We start from the raw sequence: 20,974 nt of genomic DNA on the forward strand, positions 1-20,974 counted from the left end.
GTCATAACCATTGCTACCATTCTGCAAAATCTATTACTTTTCATGTATACCATTTAGTTTAACATTCAGCATCCAAAATTTCTACATCATTTGTTTCTCTTTGACCTTACGCAGCTTCCTAACTGGCCACAGTACAGATCCTTCATGAACATTACCCTCTGGCATACTGTCTATTGTCTTGCTTCAGCCTTTGTGACAGAAAGGCCTAGGCATCGTTTTCCAGCTTTTAATAACTATTTTTTTTAATACAGAATAAGAGGACCATTAATTATGATATGCCAGCAAGAGCAGCATGGTAAAATCTACAACCCAACACTAGCAGCATTAGCCTGATCTTGAACCCTGCGTAGAGCTGCCTCACTGGTACAGCTTGTTAATTTGTTAGGTCCAACTGGATACAAGAGAACCAGATACAACTCTCTGGTCAGAGGAAAGTCCCTGCCCTAAACTGGAAGGTACAGCAGCTATCATTCTTTGTGGAGGAAGAGAGTTTTGTGTTCTGTGATTCTTGAGAATAAAGCCAGAAGTAAAATTTGCTGTACATGATATTTTGGAGGAATTAAATTTATGGCCATGAACTCTCATCTCTAATACAGAATGACTGAGGGGGAAAAACTGAGAGTCAAGCTAAAAGGGCACACTGCCTAAGAAGATTAAGATAGCTGTTGAGCATAAGGAAGTTATTAGCAAACCAATCCCTGCCAAACCTATTAAAATCCTCCCACCATAAACAAGAAGGCTATCATCGTTAAAGAAATAAACAAAAAAATCATAGTACTAATAGGTTGAAATAGAAGAAAAAAAAAATTTCACAGTATTTCAGTGAGAACTGTTTTCCTGTGGTTTTTATCTGTTTTTTCCTCACTGTATCTTTAGATGTACTTAACAGGCTTAACAGAAAGTATAAAAATTAGACAATTATTTTAACTTTTTTTAAGCACATACATTTATTAAGCTAGACAGGTTTGACTCAAGCTTCAGAAAGTTAATTAAGATTTAATATTAGATGTCTAACATAAGGATGACAGGACCTAAGGATAGCTTGAATAAAAGCCAAAGAAATATAGAGAGTGCCATCTCGACATTTTACTCATCTACATATTTGTGAAAATGTCAGTCATGATGGCACTTCAATCTTACACAACTTTGTAAGAAACAGACCTTTTCCAGTGGGCTGATAGTGGAAGCAAAGTTGTTTATTAGTTATATGAGTCTTTAAGACTCATTTTCAGCTATATTTGAAATGCCAGTTAAGTAATCTGTTCCTGTATTATTTTAGCATATAGTCAAAATAAAATTAATCTCAGTTTTACATATAGCTATTATGCAGGTTAAACTGAACATTTAATCAAATTCATTTCTAGAAGACTGAAAGAACGCTTATTTAAATTTATCAGATATATTCTTCAAATCTTTGGCTAGCATGGGAGCCTATGTCATGATTCTCATAAACAGCAGACAGCTAACATGTCAAACACCTAGGGAATGTCAGAAATCTGGAATCCTTTTCTCACTAAAATCTCCATCCACTGATTACTTATTTTTCTTTCAATTAATTCTGTTAGATTTACAATCCAATACCAAATAGAAGAAACATCAGTGCAGAATACAATAGGCAGGTACTTGGGTTGGATCGAAAAAATGACTTTGATTAAATAATGTTTTTAAAAAATAGCTGTCTTTTGATTAAATAATATCTGTCTAAAAAATATTTGTCCTTCTGATATCACTTGTTAAATTAGTTCTGAGACTAATCTTTACACTAATAAAAGGTGATGGTTAAACTTACTCTTAAACTTTTTTCCTTCTGACTGCCCTGAGAATGTACTAGGTAAAAGGTGAAGAACCAAACATCTGTAAGAGGTGGCAACTGAAAAAAAAAGTCGGTGATTTTGCCACAGAATGAAAACCTGTTAAATACATGGGTTGCAGTGGACTAAAACAAATGTCAGCATAGATATTTGTCTAAAGGAATGAGGCAATAGAAATATAATATTAATTTGGTAATTTCTAAAGTGCCAACAATGTGTATGAAAAACAAATGCAGAAGATGTAAGGAGAAAACCACCACAATTCAGTACAGATAGTTAAAACTTATTCTTTATGACACTTCCTCAAAATTTGAGTTGCCAGATATCAAATTTCATTCATGCAACACCAATCTACTAAGAAATCCATATTTTGGTGAGAAAATTAAAATCCGTATTTATGTAAAAACTGTTTTGAAATAAAAATAAAACAAGATTTGTTTTTTTTTTACAAAAAAAATCTTTTTTGTCATAATGAGTAATTATCTCAAAAAAGTAATTTCCCACATGAGATAAAGGAATTTAAATATATTTAAAAATGGAAGATTCTGCATTTACATAGTTATATACCATTGATACTGAAGATCTGTTTTCTGGCAAAAAAATTCCCATGCTTAAAAAAACGCACCTCAGTTTTATACTGTACAGTACAACATATAGTAGTAAGAAACAGAAGTAGTAAACAGGTTATATGCAAAGAAAAAACTTACATTACAAGACAGTTACAGTTGTGACACAAAAAAATAAAGTGTTCAGTTTTAACAGTATTCAAAGGCAATTCACAATCATTTCAGGAGTTTTGTGAAATTTAAGGCCATTAGTTCTAAATAAAATATATCTGACACAAACTCACAAAACTGTGTATTTTGTAAAAACTGTACATGCAAAATCATTTTATAATTATATATGAACAGGCATATAATAAAATTTTGGGGTAGTCCAGTACACAAAGTTGTGCACAAAGCAACATGGCTGTGCAACTTTTAAACCAGTTAATTAACATTATCATTCATGCACCCTGAATGGCAATGCGATTACATGACAATATTAAACCCAAATATTAAGAGCCAGCATCCCTTTGAATAGGCAATCTAGACAAAATTTACAATTTTAAAGTAAGCTTAAAATGATCCATTATAAAACATCTGCTATAATCACTCCAATAGACTTTTCTGATGCAAAAGTTCCAGCACTTTAAGGAACACATGATAAGATTTAATGAGCTAAGTGAGTCAACTATGAGACTCAAAGATTTGATTTGAGGTAATTTTCTTTAATTACTTACAGCAAAGAACTCTTCTAATTTGCTTCAGTAACTAGTTTAAAAAACTGTAAACTTGGATTAACTTAGAAATTGGAGAATCTCTGAAAAAGTAAACATACCTCCCCCTTGGAGTTAGTCATAAGTTGTATACAATTATAATATTCACATTTTGGGAGCTTATTCTCAAACTGTGAGATGAATGGATTACTGAGCACTGACTGAAGCAATTCAGGTATGGGAAAGAACATATATATTTGTCCTTCTTTTCTTTAGCTTTCCATTTGTATTTGTCTGGACAAACATTCAAAGAGACATTGCTTCTCTTGTGATCTTGTGACTAACTACTGCAAGCTAGGAGACATGAGAGTCAATATTCCAAACTTTTATTTTTAAGAATAGTTATAAAAGTACTGAAATTTAAAAATAGTAACATGTAAACATTGATACAGAGGAATAGCATTCCTGTACATATATGTACACACAGTATTCAGAGAGGACAATATCTTCTCAGTTGAAATCCTGACTTGTGCTTTCCCCTCCAATAAATATATCAAAAAGTAGGGGTTTTGTCAAAAAAAAAGACTCGGAACATCAACTTTTTTCTCCTAGCAATGAATAGCTTTTCAGTTGCTCATGCAACCATATGGAGAATTTTGGTATGTGAAGAGAATTTTTTTAGCTCCGAAAAGCTATCACAAGCTACTACTACAGCCAGTGACTCTTGACTTGTGATACACGGTAAGTACTTTGGAGCAGTCATATCTGAGTCTGTAATACATGAATAGGGGGTGTATAGGGTGGTGGTGCAGGTGATGGCTTTATTCCTCTGACTCGCATGTAGGAAAGAAACTGCTCGGGAATCTCAGCTAAGACATCTTTAGCCAGTCTTGCCATGCTTAACACGTGGTTTCCACTTCTGTCAATGTAATCTCGGAATGGCACAAACTACAAAACAAAATATACATTCATATAGGTCATTATGCAAACACAGAATGCATCTTGTAATATAAAAATAAGAAAATTTGATTTAGCATGAATATGCCACCTTATATGTGTGTGTATGTGTGTGTATAAAATGCTGTATATATACATACTATATCTGAATTTAAAAAATATATCTTCTAAAAGGAACAATGACAAGCCTTCACGAGTACTTTATATTCCTAAAGTGATGGATAGTTCAAATTGCTAATTATGTGATTTATTGATATATTTGGCTTAGCATTAAACCCTTTTCACCCAGGAAGGCAATTCTGTCTTGCAAAGTTATTTTTAGCTTCTGTTTCCTATTCCTGGAGCTCTCCCACCACACTGTCCCTGTTTTGGCAATTTGTGACCAGAATCTATCTATTTTTTGCCATCTGAAATGAACAAAACAGAGATAATAACTTTGGATTTTTGACCATTTTTCATTGTATCTTGTAGGACCTTTATCAAAGTGTATTTCGTTTAAAATAAACACTCCTCACCCAAAGTTGCTTTGACTATTTTTTTTTTCCTTCTGCAACGTTATTAGAGTAACACTATAAAGCGCTTGAACACTTTTTTACAGGATGCTAACAGATGCATAAAGAATCTAAGCAAAAAGGACTGGATTAAAAAAAAGGAACTTGTTATGTGATACCCAGCTATCCCAAATGCCTAAAAAGTTAGCTACCCAGCTCTGGCATGGAATTCATAATAATTAATGACATGGCTATGTTCTTGGTATAGAGACCAGAAACATTCTAGGCTTCTTGATCTTTATTAACAACAGACAGCATGTGGAGATGGAGTGGGCTAAGCTAGCTAATAGGTTATGCCAAAGGGAAGGTTTATTTGAAATTCTGCTTCTTGCTTAGATTTAGGAGCCTATCTCAGGGCTGCAGTTGGGTGACTTTTCAAAATTGGGATTCAATGTCCAGAGCTACTTCTGGTACTGATATACTATGCTATACTGTGCTGGAATTCAAAGCCTAGTGGTGCTTTTTTCCCCTCATGAAACAAAGACAATATAATTGTTAACTGTTATCACATTGCACTCTGGGATAAAACTAGAACTGATTAAGGAAGAAGCCAGACCCACAGATCTCACCTCTCCTTGCTGAACTCTCAAATCAGCAGATTCTCTTCCACATTATCCCAACCCAACAAATTTTGCTTTTCTGGGTGCACAGCGACCAAGGCTATAGATTAAATTTCACTTTTCTAAAAAGCATTAAAGTTTTCAACATTTACGTGATTGCTGAATTACAGTGAGAGCTTAGCTTACACTAAGAGCCTGAAATTTTTCCAGAGAAGACATAAGGTAACATAAGAAATTTACTAAATATGTTAAATAAAGCAACTCTCAGAAAAACAAAAGACAGCATTTCAGCAATAAAGAACTTAAATCTAATTAAACCATTTTTACATCAGCCTTGGAAAGCACAGCAAGGAAGCTGCAGTTCTATAATTAGCTATCTTAACTATTTCTATGCTTAATTCTTCAATATATGAAAAAGATACTCTTACATTTACCAATACTGTGTCCTTTGTTACATGAAAAATAGCATTCGTTTTCTAACACAATGGCAGTCTTATGTAAAAAGCATATACAGTCTGTGTTAAAAAATAAGACATGTCTCTTTCCAAGTGATCACCTTATCCACTGGTCTGCAGACACGAAAATTCTGTGCAAAGATTCTATGCGAAAATTCTGCAGCAAAGGGAGGCTATTTCAACAATTCTGTGATAATGCAATTATACAATATAGATGGCTTGGATTAGTTTCCCCTCCTCTCCCGTAGGATATATAGGTATCAAAGGAGCCATGGACAGATAAACATACATACAGATACACAGGAACAGTTGGCCAGGGCAAGGCCTAGAAGTAATCAGAAACATGCAGAGAAAGTAGAGGAACAGTATGAAAGATGTAAGAAAAAGTGAAGGGAAACTGAAAGAATGCAGAATGTTTTGTCTGTAACTTAAGAGTTTAATTTAAAAGGCTAATATGAGAAATTTTCAAGTGAAACAACAGGTATATGAATAAGAATCTTTCTAAAACTCCTTAAATAGAGAGAAGATAACAAAGGAGCAGAAATGAAATAAAATGAAGAAGAATTGGGAGATATATAAATCCAGAGTACCTAAAATCCACAGTGAGGAGGGAAAAACGGAAGGTCATGTCTTCACTTGAATTACAGTCAGTAGTAAATATAATAGATACAGTGACTCACTTTTAGTAGGCAAATTTTTCCACTGTTAATTTAACTAAAATATTTCACAACAATACCGACTATTAAAATTAAATGGATGTTAATCTTGCTAACATAATCCACAAAAAAGATCATCTTTTTATATTTGAGTGATTAATTTTATAAAAGCAAGTCAGTTTTATCCTGTCAGATACAAGATAAAGGTCATGCTAAACCTAAAGGGTTTGACATTATCCCTTTTTATTTAGTTAGTTAGACTACAATGCATTTGTTAGTATTTAGGCAGAAAAAAAACCCACAAAATAATACTGCCTTCAGTTAATTTAATATGGCTTGCGGTAAAGTTCTGATTGAAATATATTAATAATAAATAATTGTTTTATTGTGTTTCTGATATGCAATGAATCCTAAAGAAATTCAAAATGGTATTTATTGCATATTACTTTTTATTTCTCAGTAGAAACTAGACTATTTCTGATGTACAGCATTTTCACAGATCTTTTTTATAACATTTGAAGAAGTCTATCCATTACGTTCTTTGAATGTAAAAACAGCAGCTTTTGGAGCTACTGTTGTTTTGAGAAAAAATGTATAATTACTTTGGGCATATTTTAAAGCACACAATAAAGTGCATGACACAGATATCCAAATTAGATATCCAGCTTTAAAAAAAACCTGACATGGCACAGAGCTATGCAGAAATACTAGTTTGGGGTCCAGAAACACTTCCAGTTCTGGAGGCAGCTTGTTTAGAGCTGGCTTGGGCACCTCCATACCGTGGCACGCTGAACAGTTAAGGCACATGTAGACAACTAAAGAAGGGAATATCTAGCCAAACCTGGACTACCAAGGAGCATTATAAAGGTTTTGACAAAGTAAGAAACATTATTTCTTGCCTACTGTTGAGCTGCCCAGCTTCTCCTCATCCCTAATTTTATAAACATCTTTTTGACAACACTAACTAAAGCATCCAGCATGTCTTAGTCTGGTATCACCAGAATGGCTGAGTTTTGATAAGCTCCTCTTCCAGCAGTTGTTTTCTCTGTATGCTGTAGAAATGAAAAATGCCTCTTTTTCAACCATGAAAAAAGCAGTTGAAAAACTATTACATTTCTGAAGTTTAATTTAAACTTTTAAACTAATAAAAAAAGTAATTCAGGAATCTAAGAAAAAATTTTAACATATATTCACACAAAGTATGAGAGTAATTTAACTGCTATCTGTCATCTTAGTCGTCTTTCTGATCCCATACAGGAAAAAAATATAGAGAGGGATTTTTAATGCAGTACTGCACTGAGAGGCTATAAGGACTGAGAAAAAAAAAACTGATCATTTTTGTTTCCCATATATTTATGCAGACCTGTTTTGTTTTGTATTCTGAACAGGAAGAATTATAAAATGAGGCTTGTTTTGAACACTTGCTTGGCTTGAAATGTTCTATCAGCTAATAATCATCACATCATAAAATGTTCACACATGAATATTCTTAATACTTCTTTTAGAAATGTTTAAGTTCTTGCATACATAAATGAAAACAGATACACACATTCCAAAGCTAATCTGCAATCTGACGTTAAGTATCATTAAAACATTATCACCTACAATATGAACTATTAATATATGTCAATTATTCAAAATACATATTCTGCAATGCAACAATATTATAAAAGTCCAATCTGGCTTGGAGAAAAATATGAGAAAATAAACAAGAGGAAAAATTGGGAAGACCTACAAATATTGACAGATAGGAGGAATAAAGGGAGACGAACAATTGGCTGAACTAAGTTAAGGTGGCAGAATAGGTTGAAATACTTCATAAATGTATTCAGATGCTTCGAGGAAAACGTGACTTCTATCAGGGAATTAAGACCTAGGCAGACAACATTCTTTCTACAGTGGTCAGGTTGATCCAACTTTCTGAAATCTGAAAAACAGCAAATTACTATGTCTTTAATATTTTCTCTGACAGTGACTAGTGTTCTGAGCCACCAAATGTCTTTCTCTTTGTTAGTTCTCCTTTAGTATCCCATGGAAATACAAATTACATAGCAAGTTGCTGATGCAATTTTAGCTGATCATGAAAACAATAACAAGATGAAGCCTATCCAGGGGAGCAGATAATCCAACCCAAAGGCTAGGCGGTGCCTGGGGCATGGATGAAGTACATAGTTTGGAATGTCTGTGGAGTTCTGGAAATCTGCAGCTCTGAAGAGAAAGGGGGACTGTGCTGTGTGTGCATAAAACTGCTATCCCACTCTGTCAATGCTGCAGCAAGGGCTGCTTTGGGGTGAATGACAACTAGTGGGCTGACTGAATGGTTGTAGAGAGCGGGAACAAAACCAGAGGACTTTGGCAGAGAAGAGGAGTATCCTGTGGAATGCAGATAAGAGTAGAGTTTGATTCAGTCACCTAAACACAGATATCTGCTGCCATCTGAGATACCCTAAGGTATGAGAAATCTGCATTGTTATATGTGGCAGACAGGACATAGGAACTAGGAGAGACCCACAGTCTTCTGAACTGGCAGTTAGAGGCAAAGAAATACACCCTAGGCATCTCAAATACACTTGGTAGAGGTCCAAGTATTACTACAAAAGTTGCAGTTTTTCTTTATGGAATTATAATGACATTGCAATACACTGAATAAAGGGCAGCTAACTCTTTTAGCCAGGGCTATACAACCCCAAGACTTTAAATCAGTGTGCTTTCAGTTAAGGGCCATTTCCTAATGAATGTGAATACAATAATATGTGCTATGTGAATGCATATGGATTTTGCAAAAAGATTCTAAGCTTGTTATGTACATCTCAAGATAAAGTATATTGGTGCTAAGGTAAAATGAAAGGCAGGAACACGGCTAGAACAAGAACTAAAAATAAATAGGATCAGTAAAACTTAATTATTAGAATAATTTTTCTCTCCCACCTGCACAATGTCTCTTTCTGCAAATTTTCCCCTTGAAGAAATCCTGACTACATCACCATCCAGTTCTTCCATAGCTTAAAAAAAGGAACAAATGAGTTCATCTATGAGTTCATCTATCCCACAAAAACATTAATGAAAAAAAATTTAGTCCATTTACACTTCCAAGCAACAAAACCAACAACTGCTAATTTAAGGTAACTCTTTAGATAATTTGCTCTATGAAATACATCGTACAGAGTAGTTATTTTGCACTTTTTCATGCTGATAATACATACTTTTGCCATTTTATTGTCATCTTCAGAGCAACATAGACCATGGTAAGCTCCTTATCTTTCCAGCTCCTAAACCAGCAAGTATATCTGTTTTGGTAAGACTATATTCATACTTTTATAGGTGAAGAAAAATTCATCCTTAGATTATTTTTATAGAAGATATCACAAGATACAGCACAAGGAAATAATAACTCAAATTCATACTGGAAGTGACCTATCCCTTAAGAACGAGAAGTTCCTAAAAGGTTTTTATTAAATTTATCGCACAACTCTTCTATAGAATTTGTCCACCATTTACACAATCTTTGATACAGCATAGCTGAGATTCTTTTGGTTGTGAAAATATATGTTAATATAGATATATATATATACTCCCTACCTAAAGCAAAACAAAACCCAAGGCTTTAGGTTGAACAGAAGATTTCTTTTCTTTTTCCTCAGAGAAAAATACAATTACTTTTGATAATACATCATAACATATGATTAGTAAACAACTAATTTTTTATTTTCTAATTTTTTGCTCTGTAATATAAAGCTAAACTGAATTGTTTCATTTCTGGGTAGCATAATCAATTCCTCAGGTCAAATTCTGTGACATGGAAAACCACTGAAACTTATTCCATGTTGCCTCCTTTTCACCTGCTTCTGTTCAAAAGTTGTACTGCTGAAGACAGCATGGATAAATAAAGCTAAATGGATGCTAAATATATATAGCTGGATACAATGACCAATGACTTTGCTGAGAACATGATGTTCGCAGTTCATTTTTTGCACCTTGGGGCTGTTGGATGATGTAAATTATAAAACAGCATCATTTATTAGCACTAACGTCCTCACCAACATAGGTTGGTGAAGAGCATTTAGGAGGCTGGGAAAGGGATCAGTGAACTCCTCCAGAGAAGCATTCAGTGTCTGTGTGGCTTTTTGAATAAGGTCCAGGAAAACGCTAAAATTGTACTGATACCAGAAGCTATTCTAGGTAGAAAGACATATCTGCTCTCCTGTCAGTATTGCAAATAGATGGACCAGGGATCACAGACCATTGTTAAGCTGTTGGGATCAGCAGTCCTGTAATCCTTCTTTCAGGACACCTTGTGTAAATCAAAGCTCTGTAGCACTGAAGCTTCTCAGGAGTTTACAAACTGGGCTGAGCTCACTGATACCAACATTTCAAAATCCAGTTCTTCCAGTGCAAGAACTAGAAAGCATAAATGAACATATCAGGAGCCAATTTCAAACCAAAAAAGAACATACTTCTTCAAAAAATAGTTAGCAGGTCTGCAGAATACATTGCCAGATGATTCTGTGGATGCAAAAAGTTGGTATGTGTTCAGAAGGCGAGACTAGACAAGCATTTGAAGGAGAGATCCATTGATAATTCCAAAATAAATGTAAACCACATCCAGCTCAGAAAATTCAAAGCTAAAACAGTATTCACATAAGTATTATATATACTTACTATGTTCTTACTGTTCTCGAGCCACTGTCAGACACAAGATACTGGGCAAATCAGACCCTTGATCTGAACCATTATGGTCATACTCACATCCTTAGGTAATGCTGTGCCAAAAGTATGTACCTCCTATCTGAGCTCCAGACTCTCATGAACCCCTCTGGTAGCCCTTAGGGGCTGGGAGATTTAGTGGGTGGTGGTATCATGAGAGAAGTAGCTTAGTGTCCTTACAGCAGAATTGAGGTTTGACTGGCCTTTGAATTTTAATGCTCTCCAAGCATCAACAGAAATAAAGATTTCTCTGGGACTGTGGGCCTGGAATATATATCCCCCCACACTCACTTTTTCAGAATCCACGCCAGATATGGAGTCTGCTGTTTTTCCTAGAAGGAACTTCTGCATATGTAACAAGTAATCTCTGCACTTAGTCCTTCAGGGGCTACAGATTTGGCACACATCTAATATGCGAATTTTACTGAGGCAGTGTATTTATGGAGTGTTGGTCCAAAGATGGAAACTGTATCTTGCAGTACAAATGGAATCCTGCTTTAAGAAAAGCCTATAGGGATGAAATCCCAAGAACTCCATAAAGACCAGCTCCAGAGGTAAAGAGGAAAACATAATCTACATGTCCTGACTGAGTTAAGAGGAGCCTGAGCAAACCCCAGGACTGGACAAATAGGGAAAAGGGAATGAGGGGTGAGAGGAAAATAAGTAATGTAGGACTGAAGTTTGAACTGTTGCGGGGGGTGGGCGGGAATAAAGCTTGCAAGTTTCCTTCTTATACATCTGTGAAGATAAATGCTTTCCTCTTAGTGCTTGTGGCATACAATCATCTGAAGTGTAAATGTCCAGTTGGACAAAAAAAAAGAGTAAAATATTTAAAATTATCACTTAAAATTATCACAATATTCCACTTGCTAAAGAGCATAAGAAAGTCAATCCCAGTAAATTATGTGTCATTTTTCTCGTTTTCATGCTCACAGAATATCTGTGTAAGAACTAAAATGAACAGTCATTAGTTACTATTTACATTATATATCTGTGATAAGTATTTTCCATATATTAAAAAAGGCATACCTTCTAACCAGAAGTACTAAAATGAAAAAAAAGGAAGTAGCATTTTGAGATATATAGGGAATGTCTACATTTTATAGTGCAATGGTATGCAAGATGGCAGTAAATAAGTTAGTCCAAATAATGGAAGCAACTTTGTCATTGCAATAGAGAGGGTGGTGTTCTGGAACATCACATGGAAGAATCTGTAAATAATCTTGGTGCTTCCATTCCTGCTGTAACGTTCTCCCAATACTGACAACATAGTGAAGCTCGTTCCTGTTATAAAATGAAACCCAGTTTAACCCAGATAACCTCCTCAAATTTATTTATTTTTCTCAGTATTTTATTACAGCAATAAGAACAGCTAATCGGTATTTCCAGTCAACTGACACTACATAAGACAGTTAAATATCCATGTTGAAGAAATTCAGCATTACTTGAATATACTTACTTTGCTATTTTTTCCACTCATCTTCTGGAGCTCTGTGAATGCTGAGCCCCCATATGGTTCTGTGATTTGAACAGAGAGCCTGAGGGGATACAGCCCCACATGGTAGCTTGTAATCCTACTGAATTATCAATCAATCCAGCTGGAAATGTCAACAGTGTTTATTGCTTGTTCCATATTATGTTCTTTTAAAGAACATATTTATTTGAAAAGCTACATATTACCAAAATATAAATAAATATAAAACATTCTAGAAAAACAAAACAAAATAAAAACTTACTGACACTAAAACACTTACCATCAAACTCTGCAGGTCCTACCCCCACTATGATTATTGACATTGGAAGCTTTGAAGCCTTCAAAAGAAGAAGAAAAAGAGATTTGATATACTACTCAAACTCTGCCAATGTTATATGACATCTAAAGACAACCTGAACAAAAACATGCAGAAATTATTAGGTTTTAAAGAACAATTTTTATTTTTCTCCTTAAAAAGGTAAATATAAATTGTCTGCTAACGTGATATAAACTGTCTTGGATGAAGACAGTAAAGCAGGTGATTATTTTTGATTTATTTTTGCTTATAAAGTCTTTGAGTCATATAGGATCATAACTAAACACAACAAACTACATTAGGATTTAATACTAAGATGACAGCTAAGATGACAAATTTCTTCTACAAATGTTTGTAAACTGACAATAATTGTAAGTATGTACCTAATGACAGTCTGATATTCATTTATACATACTCTGTTGTTTCTAGATACTACATAGCTGCACTATATGACTGTATTTTTTACATAAATCTTAGTGTAATTCTCAGGAGAATAAATCACCTATTTGAGAAATATCTGTCTTATCTTTATTCCATGAAAGAAGTATTATTCAAATCAGTCATCTATGATAAGTAAGTTTTTTACTGTTTTATAATAAGACTTTTAATTGTACTTAAACTTTTTCATTTAATGAAACAAAGGCAGAAACAATATCTCGCTTTCTCTTAATAAATCTCTGTAAAGCCTGTAAATTTACAAATGCGATATCATAAATATTGCAGATTCTCCTCCCCTGATAGCAGTACAAGACATCTGCTAGTTTACGGAAATTGTCTGGAACTGACTCTTTTGAGGAGGGTAACAACTAAAAAAAAACCATCTACGAAGCGTCAAGGTTGACAAACATTCCTTACTGAGACTTCTGCTGAGCTGTGGAATGTCTACAGTCATTTTAAACAGCAGTATTCATTGGTCAAAAATCACAGATGTACAGTTTCTGCTGAATTAAAGTCTGCTTCACTGAAGTCTGAAGTTCAGTGGTTTTAGAATATACTGTTATCTTTTTCTTTCTGGAATGTAAAAAGCGTTTTTCTGCCTCATCTAAAAGACATTCACTTTTTACATATACCATCACAATTTCTTATTCTTGATCTGTCATAACATTGCATATAAAAACAATTTTCTGTAACCAAAAGAATAATAGTTCATTAATATGAACATGCTATTTAAAACAATGAAAATATGCCATTCTGTAGCTCATTATTTAATGTTCTACATCACTTTAAATTATACATCATGTGGCAAAAGTACTATATGGTGACTGCAAATTCATTACGAAGTGTTACTACATAGTCAACCTTCCAATTAAGATTTTGTAGCAAGGTAAAAAAAAAAAAATTCCCATTTAGTTAAATATTAAAAGGTAACTAAAGATATTAAGAACTATAAATACAGTATAACTCTGAATTATAAATTTAGGTTATAAAGTATTACAGTACACTGCATAACTCAAATGATAGCGAGTAGAAAATTAATTCAGACATGAAGGCCTTTCTTAAAACAAAAGCAAACAGAACTCCTTCTGTTTTTCAGATGTTTTCCATAACCTTTTTGACTGATTGTAAAGAAAACGTTCTTCACAGAGAATTCTGCTCACAGACATAGTACTATGTGATACAACATGTATGAATACACATATATAGGGACAGCATAAAGCAAAAGAGTTAAACTTTTGCATATAAACTTAGTGTTGGCATTTCCTGAATGACAGCATAACCTTTAAACAGTTTGATAAAACAGAATGTCTGACACACATGCTGTAATGAGAAAGATGCATAAAAGCACAGTGTTAAAAAATAAAATATACTCTTCCTGAGATTTATACATATCAGGTTGCATTTAACATCATTGCCCTTTTTATTATTTTTGATATTATTAATTACTGAAAAAATGCTATTGAACAGCAATTATTTAATTAGTTCTATCAGAGTATACTTTACTCATTTCAAGAAATATAGAAAAATTAATGTAACTTCATAAAAAGAAGAGACTGCATATATTCCCAAATTTTTATTCATTCCAAGCTAACAACACCTCTGCTGTATTTCCAAACAGTTGCAGAACAACAGTTATTACAGATTTTCTCTCAATCTAAAATTATGTTTCTGCTGTAAAAAATCTTCCTGAAAACAAAGCTCTTCTGTATTTCTTATTGGCAAATTACTTATTCAGTCCTACAAAACATCAGCCATCCAGACTTGCTGGTCCTTTCCTTACTCCCTGGATGGACTTTGAACTAAGGGGTGAGTTAAATGAAAGGCTGTTCTTCCTTCCTCCATCTAGTCCTTTTGTTATCCAATAGAAGCTATATTCCAAGCATCTAGATGGAACTGGAGGATGAACTTCCAAGCAAAAAGCCTGTTTATCATCTCCTTTAAAAGTGAGAGTCCCTTTACCCTATTTTAATATTGGAGGCTGGAAGGGGAGCGGAAGTAGGCTGGTCCCTTCAAACACACCTGAAGCTTTGGGTGTCAAAATTTGTCAGGTGGGTTGTCAGGGTCCTCACCAACATACACACGCTTCCTACACGCCACTGGCTAGGGCTTGAAGGCATCTTGCTCTCCAGGGAAAGGCAGAATGTTTCAGCAATATTTTTATGTGCATCCCAGAAACTGGGAGGGGATTCTATCTCTAGAGGAGGCAGTGGAAGTGGGACTTCAAAATCTGCCTCTTAGTTTTACCCCATTCATTCTGACATGTTGCTTAACTGTTTTAGTGTAGGCTTTTCACTCACCATTTCACTAGTAACTAGATCCATCGTGGTGTGTTCAAAACTATTGGTATACATCTTTTCAAACACTGGCTAGAAGCTGCTTTTGTGTATATTTTGGCTGACATTTCTGAGGGGGAAAGGAGAACGGAACCTGCTCATAATGCAAAATATGATTTATAAGCATAGTAGTTTTGAAGAGAAAAATACTGAAACTAATGAAGAAACAGAGAAACAATTTAGAATTTTTAAAATCCCAGGAGGGTATCTAAAAGGAAATCAGATGATTCGTATGCTTGTCATTTGGGAGCAGAAAGTTCTGAGCAGTTCTTGAAAGGAAAAGAAAAGAAAAAAGTTGCCTGCAATTGCTACGAAGATAAAAAACAATTCACAAAGAAAAACATCATGGTGTGGTGTGCATGAGGGAGGAGAAAGAGGAGCAGGAGGAGGCAAGAAGCAGATGAGGGAAATCATGTGAAAATGTAGTATCAGAGAGAAGAGTACCATTCCTTTCAGAACACTATGTAATTAGGCTAACTGAGATTCAAATTTTAGTTTCTTTTCACCTTTATGTATAATAAATTTTTGCTGTTTCAAAAGAATGGCTAATTTACAGAGATAGTTTTGTGCCTGAAATACTAACTCATTTAGTTTATTGCCTAAAATATTAATACCTAGAAATATAATTCTTTTGAACTTCAACATTTTAAGCAAAACTTACATTCACTATGGATTCTTTTGTCTGAGCCATATCTGAAATAACTCCATCTGTAATAATGAGAAGAACAAAATACTGGGAGCCATCTTTTACTGAAGAAGCATATCTAAAGGAAGAAGAAAAGAACGTTATAATAGGAAAAGGCCTTTTTATAATAGGAAAAAGCCTTTATACAAAAGAACTAATATTAGAAGTTGTATTTTTAAAATTCTACCACTAAAGACTATTAAAAATGAGGTATGATATAGTGGATCTTCAAAAGTAAAGACATTCATAATTAAGATGGACATTCTGCTTTTAACTGAGAATATTAGAAAAAAAGAAACAATACAATCTTGATATTGATACACAATATTGATACAATATTGATATTGAAAATCTGCACGTGTTGAATCAATGAAAAATGGGACTGTATCAGTAACAGGATGAGGAGGGACAGAATGTCCTTTATAGAACCATAAGTCCTTAGAATGTCTATGTTACTGAACAGTTACTACCTCTGGAGGACATAGTTTGGTAGGAAAGGAATGTATTACTATTGAATGGTTGTTTTTATGGCACAAATATAATTCATCTGAAGTCAGCACTCTGCATAAATATCTAATTAAACTGTATTTTGTATTGCAAAGAAAGATTACTTACTGTTAACCATGTTTTGAGATTTATAGTTCATGTGCACATTCATAAAATGGTTGAATATGCACCCTACCATTTAGGCTTAGATATTTATCCCTTTGCACCACCCATAGATATGCTGTAAACACTCAAGCTTCCTCCTGTTCAGTACAGGAATACAAGGCAAAATATGCCCATTATCATTCCAGTCCCACCTCAACCAAAGAACCCAAGAAAAAAACCTGCTCTTAGAAACTGAGCAGCTTTTGAAGATTTGGAAGGTCCTGGAAGATAACTAATCTGTAGCAGCCCCAGTAACTCTATGGCTTGTACAGCAAAAACTACAACTTTGGTTTGTTTACCTTCAGCTCCCAAGGGTCAAAGTACCCTATTTAGTGAGCAAACAACCTTTTTGCTTGGAGCAGGCTATAATCAGTTAATAATCCAACTATGGAAACAGACATACTGCTTCATTTAAGAGCAGCCAGTATGGTTACTACTTTCATGAAAGGGGTCAAGTAGCAGTGGTTATGAGTAGCATGGAGAGGAGGGAGAAAAAAAGGAAGAGGTCTCCATATGGATGCTATGGAATATATTCCCAAGTATAGCACATGACTCTCACAGAATTCAGTATCTTACTGGTCCTTGAACTTGAAAGGCCTGGGCCATTGAACAAGGTATTTTCTAATGATAATTGCATGTGCTTAGAATATTCTGAACTCTGATATTACACAGCGCATTTGTGAGTGACTGCTGCCAACAGCTGTAATCACAACATTTGCAAGAGTTTGGAGGAATGTGTGTGAAATGATCTAAAACTCACAGAAAGCCATCACACTCCTCCCTCTCCCTCCCCAAGATATAGACAGGCAGAAAAGACAGTCAATGAACCTCCTTAACATCTTCTATTTGTATGCTGGCAGTAGGGATTGATAATTAAATATCGGGATTAACAAGACCTACTGGAATACATTTTCTCTACCATGTCCAGACTTCTTTTTTGTTATTCCACAGTGTTCATAATCTTTTCATTGATGACCACAGTGACAAGGGATGACAGGATGAGAGGGTAAAACAAAAATTCACTATTACTTCTGGGCATTTAATATTGTCTACACGCCTATCCTGAAAAAAATGGAACAGAAATCTGATTGTTTCGAAATCTCCAGAGAATAAAGCAACCTGCAGTCTTTTGGAAAAAAGATCTTATACGAGGAGGGGAGATAACAGAAGACACTAGGGTAGAACCTGGTGTAATTTAGATATTTCACTGCCTAGGGGAAGCATACAAAATGCATTGCTTGCTTAAAGAGTTTCTGAAGATTTCTAAGACCATAATAGCGTGGTGATACCTGACATAGTTTCCAGAGATTTCATCAGTGGAATGTTCTTAAGTAGGAGGGATGTGAGAAGAAGAAGTTTCTTTGAGACTGAAGGTAGATTCGAAGAGTGGCTGAATCAGAGGAGTATGCATCATCATTTCTACTCTCATATCTACAAGAGTCAACAGAAGAACCAAGAAACTGAACCTTGAGCGGAAATGGTGTCATCGAGATCTGGACCGGTACATGGATTGTATTACAGGATAATGTAGTAGAAACCCTCAGGATGATATTCAGCTTTTCCACTCCTGATGTAGTGTGATTTGTTATCAGAAGGAGTTCTCAAATTTTGCAACAACTCAATATTTAGGCAAATTTCAGTGGAAATAGGGGCCATAAGGGTTGGCAGATTTTCTCAATGAAAGAAGGACACCATCTGAAAACCGCTATTGGAGAGATCATGTCAAAGGAAAGATTAAAGGGAGACAGGTAGATGCTGAAGACAAGCAATGGATTATACATGTGCATGATCTGAATGGTATGATTCAAAGACAGAAGAACTAGCTCTAATGATAAATAATTACAATCAGCTACCTAGCCATGCTGCAGTATGTAGAAAATTCTTGCACCACAGAATTTACAAACTATTTTTCACTGGGCAGTACAACTGACAACAGCAAGAGCAGTAGCAAGAACAGATAGTAAATAAATATTTCTTGCTATAACAATTAACTAGTTTGCAAGCTCTTATATAAGACACTAACACTACAATAACTTACACAAAGATTCTTGCTGCTTTATATTATAAACATTAGTTCTTTCTCTGTATCTATAAATAAAATAAAATATGTTTGGGTAGTTACTGCTCAGCAGAATTATAGGAGCCACACCCCCTTCCCTAGACCCACATCCCATGGAGGGATACTGTAAGTCAAGATCTTGTCTGCCAAAATAAGACAATATTTCCCTCCTCCAAAAAACTTCTACAAACACAGAAAAGGTTTTATTTTGAGACATTAGAGGAGGTGATGCATAACCCAACATCATGGCTCCCTAGCAAAGGCTGTACTACTGCCTTGATGGTACCACTACCATCTAGGAGCAACTGTAGCTAAAGAGAGTCCTAGAAAATTTTGTCGAGGTTCTGGACATTCTGAGATTAGAGTCACCGTGTATGCCTAAAAAATGCACTTTATGGATTTTTTGCAGATTTATGTCTTTTCCATGAAACAAAAGTCCTGATCACTGTACTTCACAGGACAGAAAGGCAACATGGCAGAGCGATCTTGCGGAAATTTTCTTTCATTATGATTTTTTTCCTAAGAGTTCAACACAGGGAGGATCAACTGGGTTACCTGTAATTACTTTTAATCAGATATGAAATTCTGTATAACAGTAATGCATGGTCTTCAAACCTACCCAGAGGCATAAATTAATCTCATTAGAATGAATGCACAACACAATTGTAAATACCTTTTTAAAAGTTTTAGCTTCATGTAACTGTTAAGCCTCTTCTGTGCAATAGTTATACTGATACTAAGAAGTTAACTTCATTTCTGCATAGTAACTGTTGTCCTGCTTACCTTGCAACATGATTAATTACAGGGGCAAAGTTTGTTGGTCCATAAAGCTGTACAGATTTTAGACTCCTATAATACGCCTCCATCACACCATCAATTCCATGGCAGTATGGATTTTGAGGATTTCCATTCTCGTGAGAATAAAAGAGACAATTACTCACTAAAAATAATTATGACACAAAAATGATAGTGATATGAAATGATAAGTTAGTGAATACTGCCCAGTGGACATTTTTAAATGGCAAATAACTGAGCATTTTAGGATCTTTTCAGAACATTTACTATAAATGCACAATATAAGTGTCATGGCTGGTTCTGAGTTTTAACTATCTAGGCAAAGAGGTTCTATCAGCCTCAGGTTATATGCAGTCTGAATCACTGGAACAGGTTCTTAAATGTAAATACCATCTTAGGTCAAATTAAACAATCTTTCTTATATGCAATAGTAACAGGCATTTAAGGTATAAAATACAGGGCTGACGTAAAACTAGAAGCATGTTTAGGGGCACAGTACTGGTTCCAGAATTTCTTATTTTAAAAATGTGAAGAAAAAGAAATGGTGGCCAGATCCTGAAGTTCATACAGTATTTGAGCATAAGGGAAACTGTAAACTTTTCATTGTTTTAGTACTCTGTTCTGCACTGGAAAACTGATTTTGGATCTGGTATAAAGATGAAAAAAGGAACTTAGTCTTTGGGAAGCCACAGAATTGGTTGAGTCTTGTACATGAAAGCATAATTTGAGTAGGCTTTTTACTACCCGTCTCTATAATGACTAATACAACAGGATGCCAATTTACAGATGGCAATACAAACATGTAAGTTAAACCCCAGATTAATGATCCTTGTCAGGCCAGACAAATGATCCACGTAAGGCTTCAAAACTTTTAGATAGGAAGAAGACAAAGCTTGACCTGACACATTAAGCAGAATTAATTTTATGAAGCGATATCCAAAAACCTAACACCCGATTTTCAATTATGATGGCAAATTGCTACCAATACACATTAAGGAAAGATCTAAGTAAGATCCAAACAAGACAGGATGCAGAAAGCTGTTCTCCATCATACTCAGTACCACCTCACCGCTGGTTCTTGCTCTCTGGAGAATTTCTATTTTTAATCTGATAACATCTTAAAAATAATGATTACAATGTAATTTACAACATAAAATTGGTAAACAGTTCAAAAAGCACATTTTAGGGGTCAGATGGATGGTACCTTTTTCCAGATAAGCATCTTTTTAGTGGTTAGGTTTATTTCTCAGAAAAGGATAGCAGAATTGTGG

At 34.7% G+C, this 20,974-nt stretch overlaps 1 protein-coding gene across 1 annotated transcript in view; it reads right to left on the minus strand.

Annotated features, from left to right (window-relative positions):
- Positions 1–2,269: 2,269 nt before the first annotated feature.
- Positions 2,270–20,974, minus strand: part of CPNE8 (copine 8) — a 112,549-nt gene continuing 93,844 nt past the window's right edge. Inside the window, exons 16-20 of the mRNA XM_026087126.1 lie at positions 19,692–19,819; positions 16,175–16,277; positions 12,707–12,764; positions 9,177–9,250; positions 2,270–4,017 (exon numbers count right to left, since the gene is read on the minus strand). Of these exons, the coding sequence (XP_025942911.1) occupies positions 3,829–4,017; positions 9,177–9,250; positions 12,707–12,764; positions 16,175–16,277; positions 19,692–19,819 (552 nt within the window). The 3' untranslated portion in view covers positions 2,270–3,828. The remainder of the gene's footprint in view (positions 4,018–9,176; positions 9,251–12,706; positions 12,765–16,174; positions 16,278–19,691; positions 19,820–20,974) is intronic.

The sequence above is a fragment of the Apteryx rowi genome, unplaced genomic scaffold (genome assembly GCF_003343035.1).
Source record: "Apteryx rowi isolate R43461 unplaced genomic scaffold, aptRow1 scaffold_703, whole genome shotgun sequence".
Lineage (NCBI taxonomy): Eukaryota > Metazoa > Chordata > Aves > Apterygiformes > Apterygidae > Apteryx > Apteryx rowi.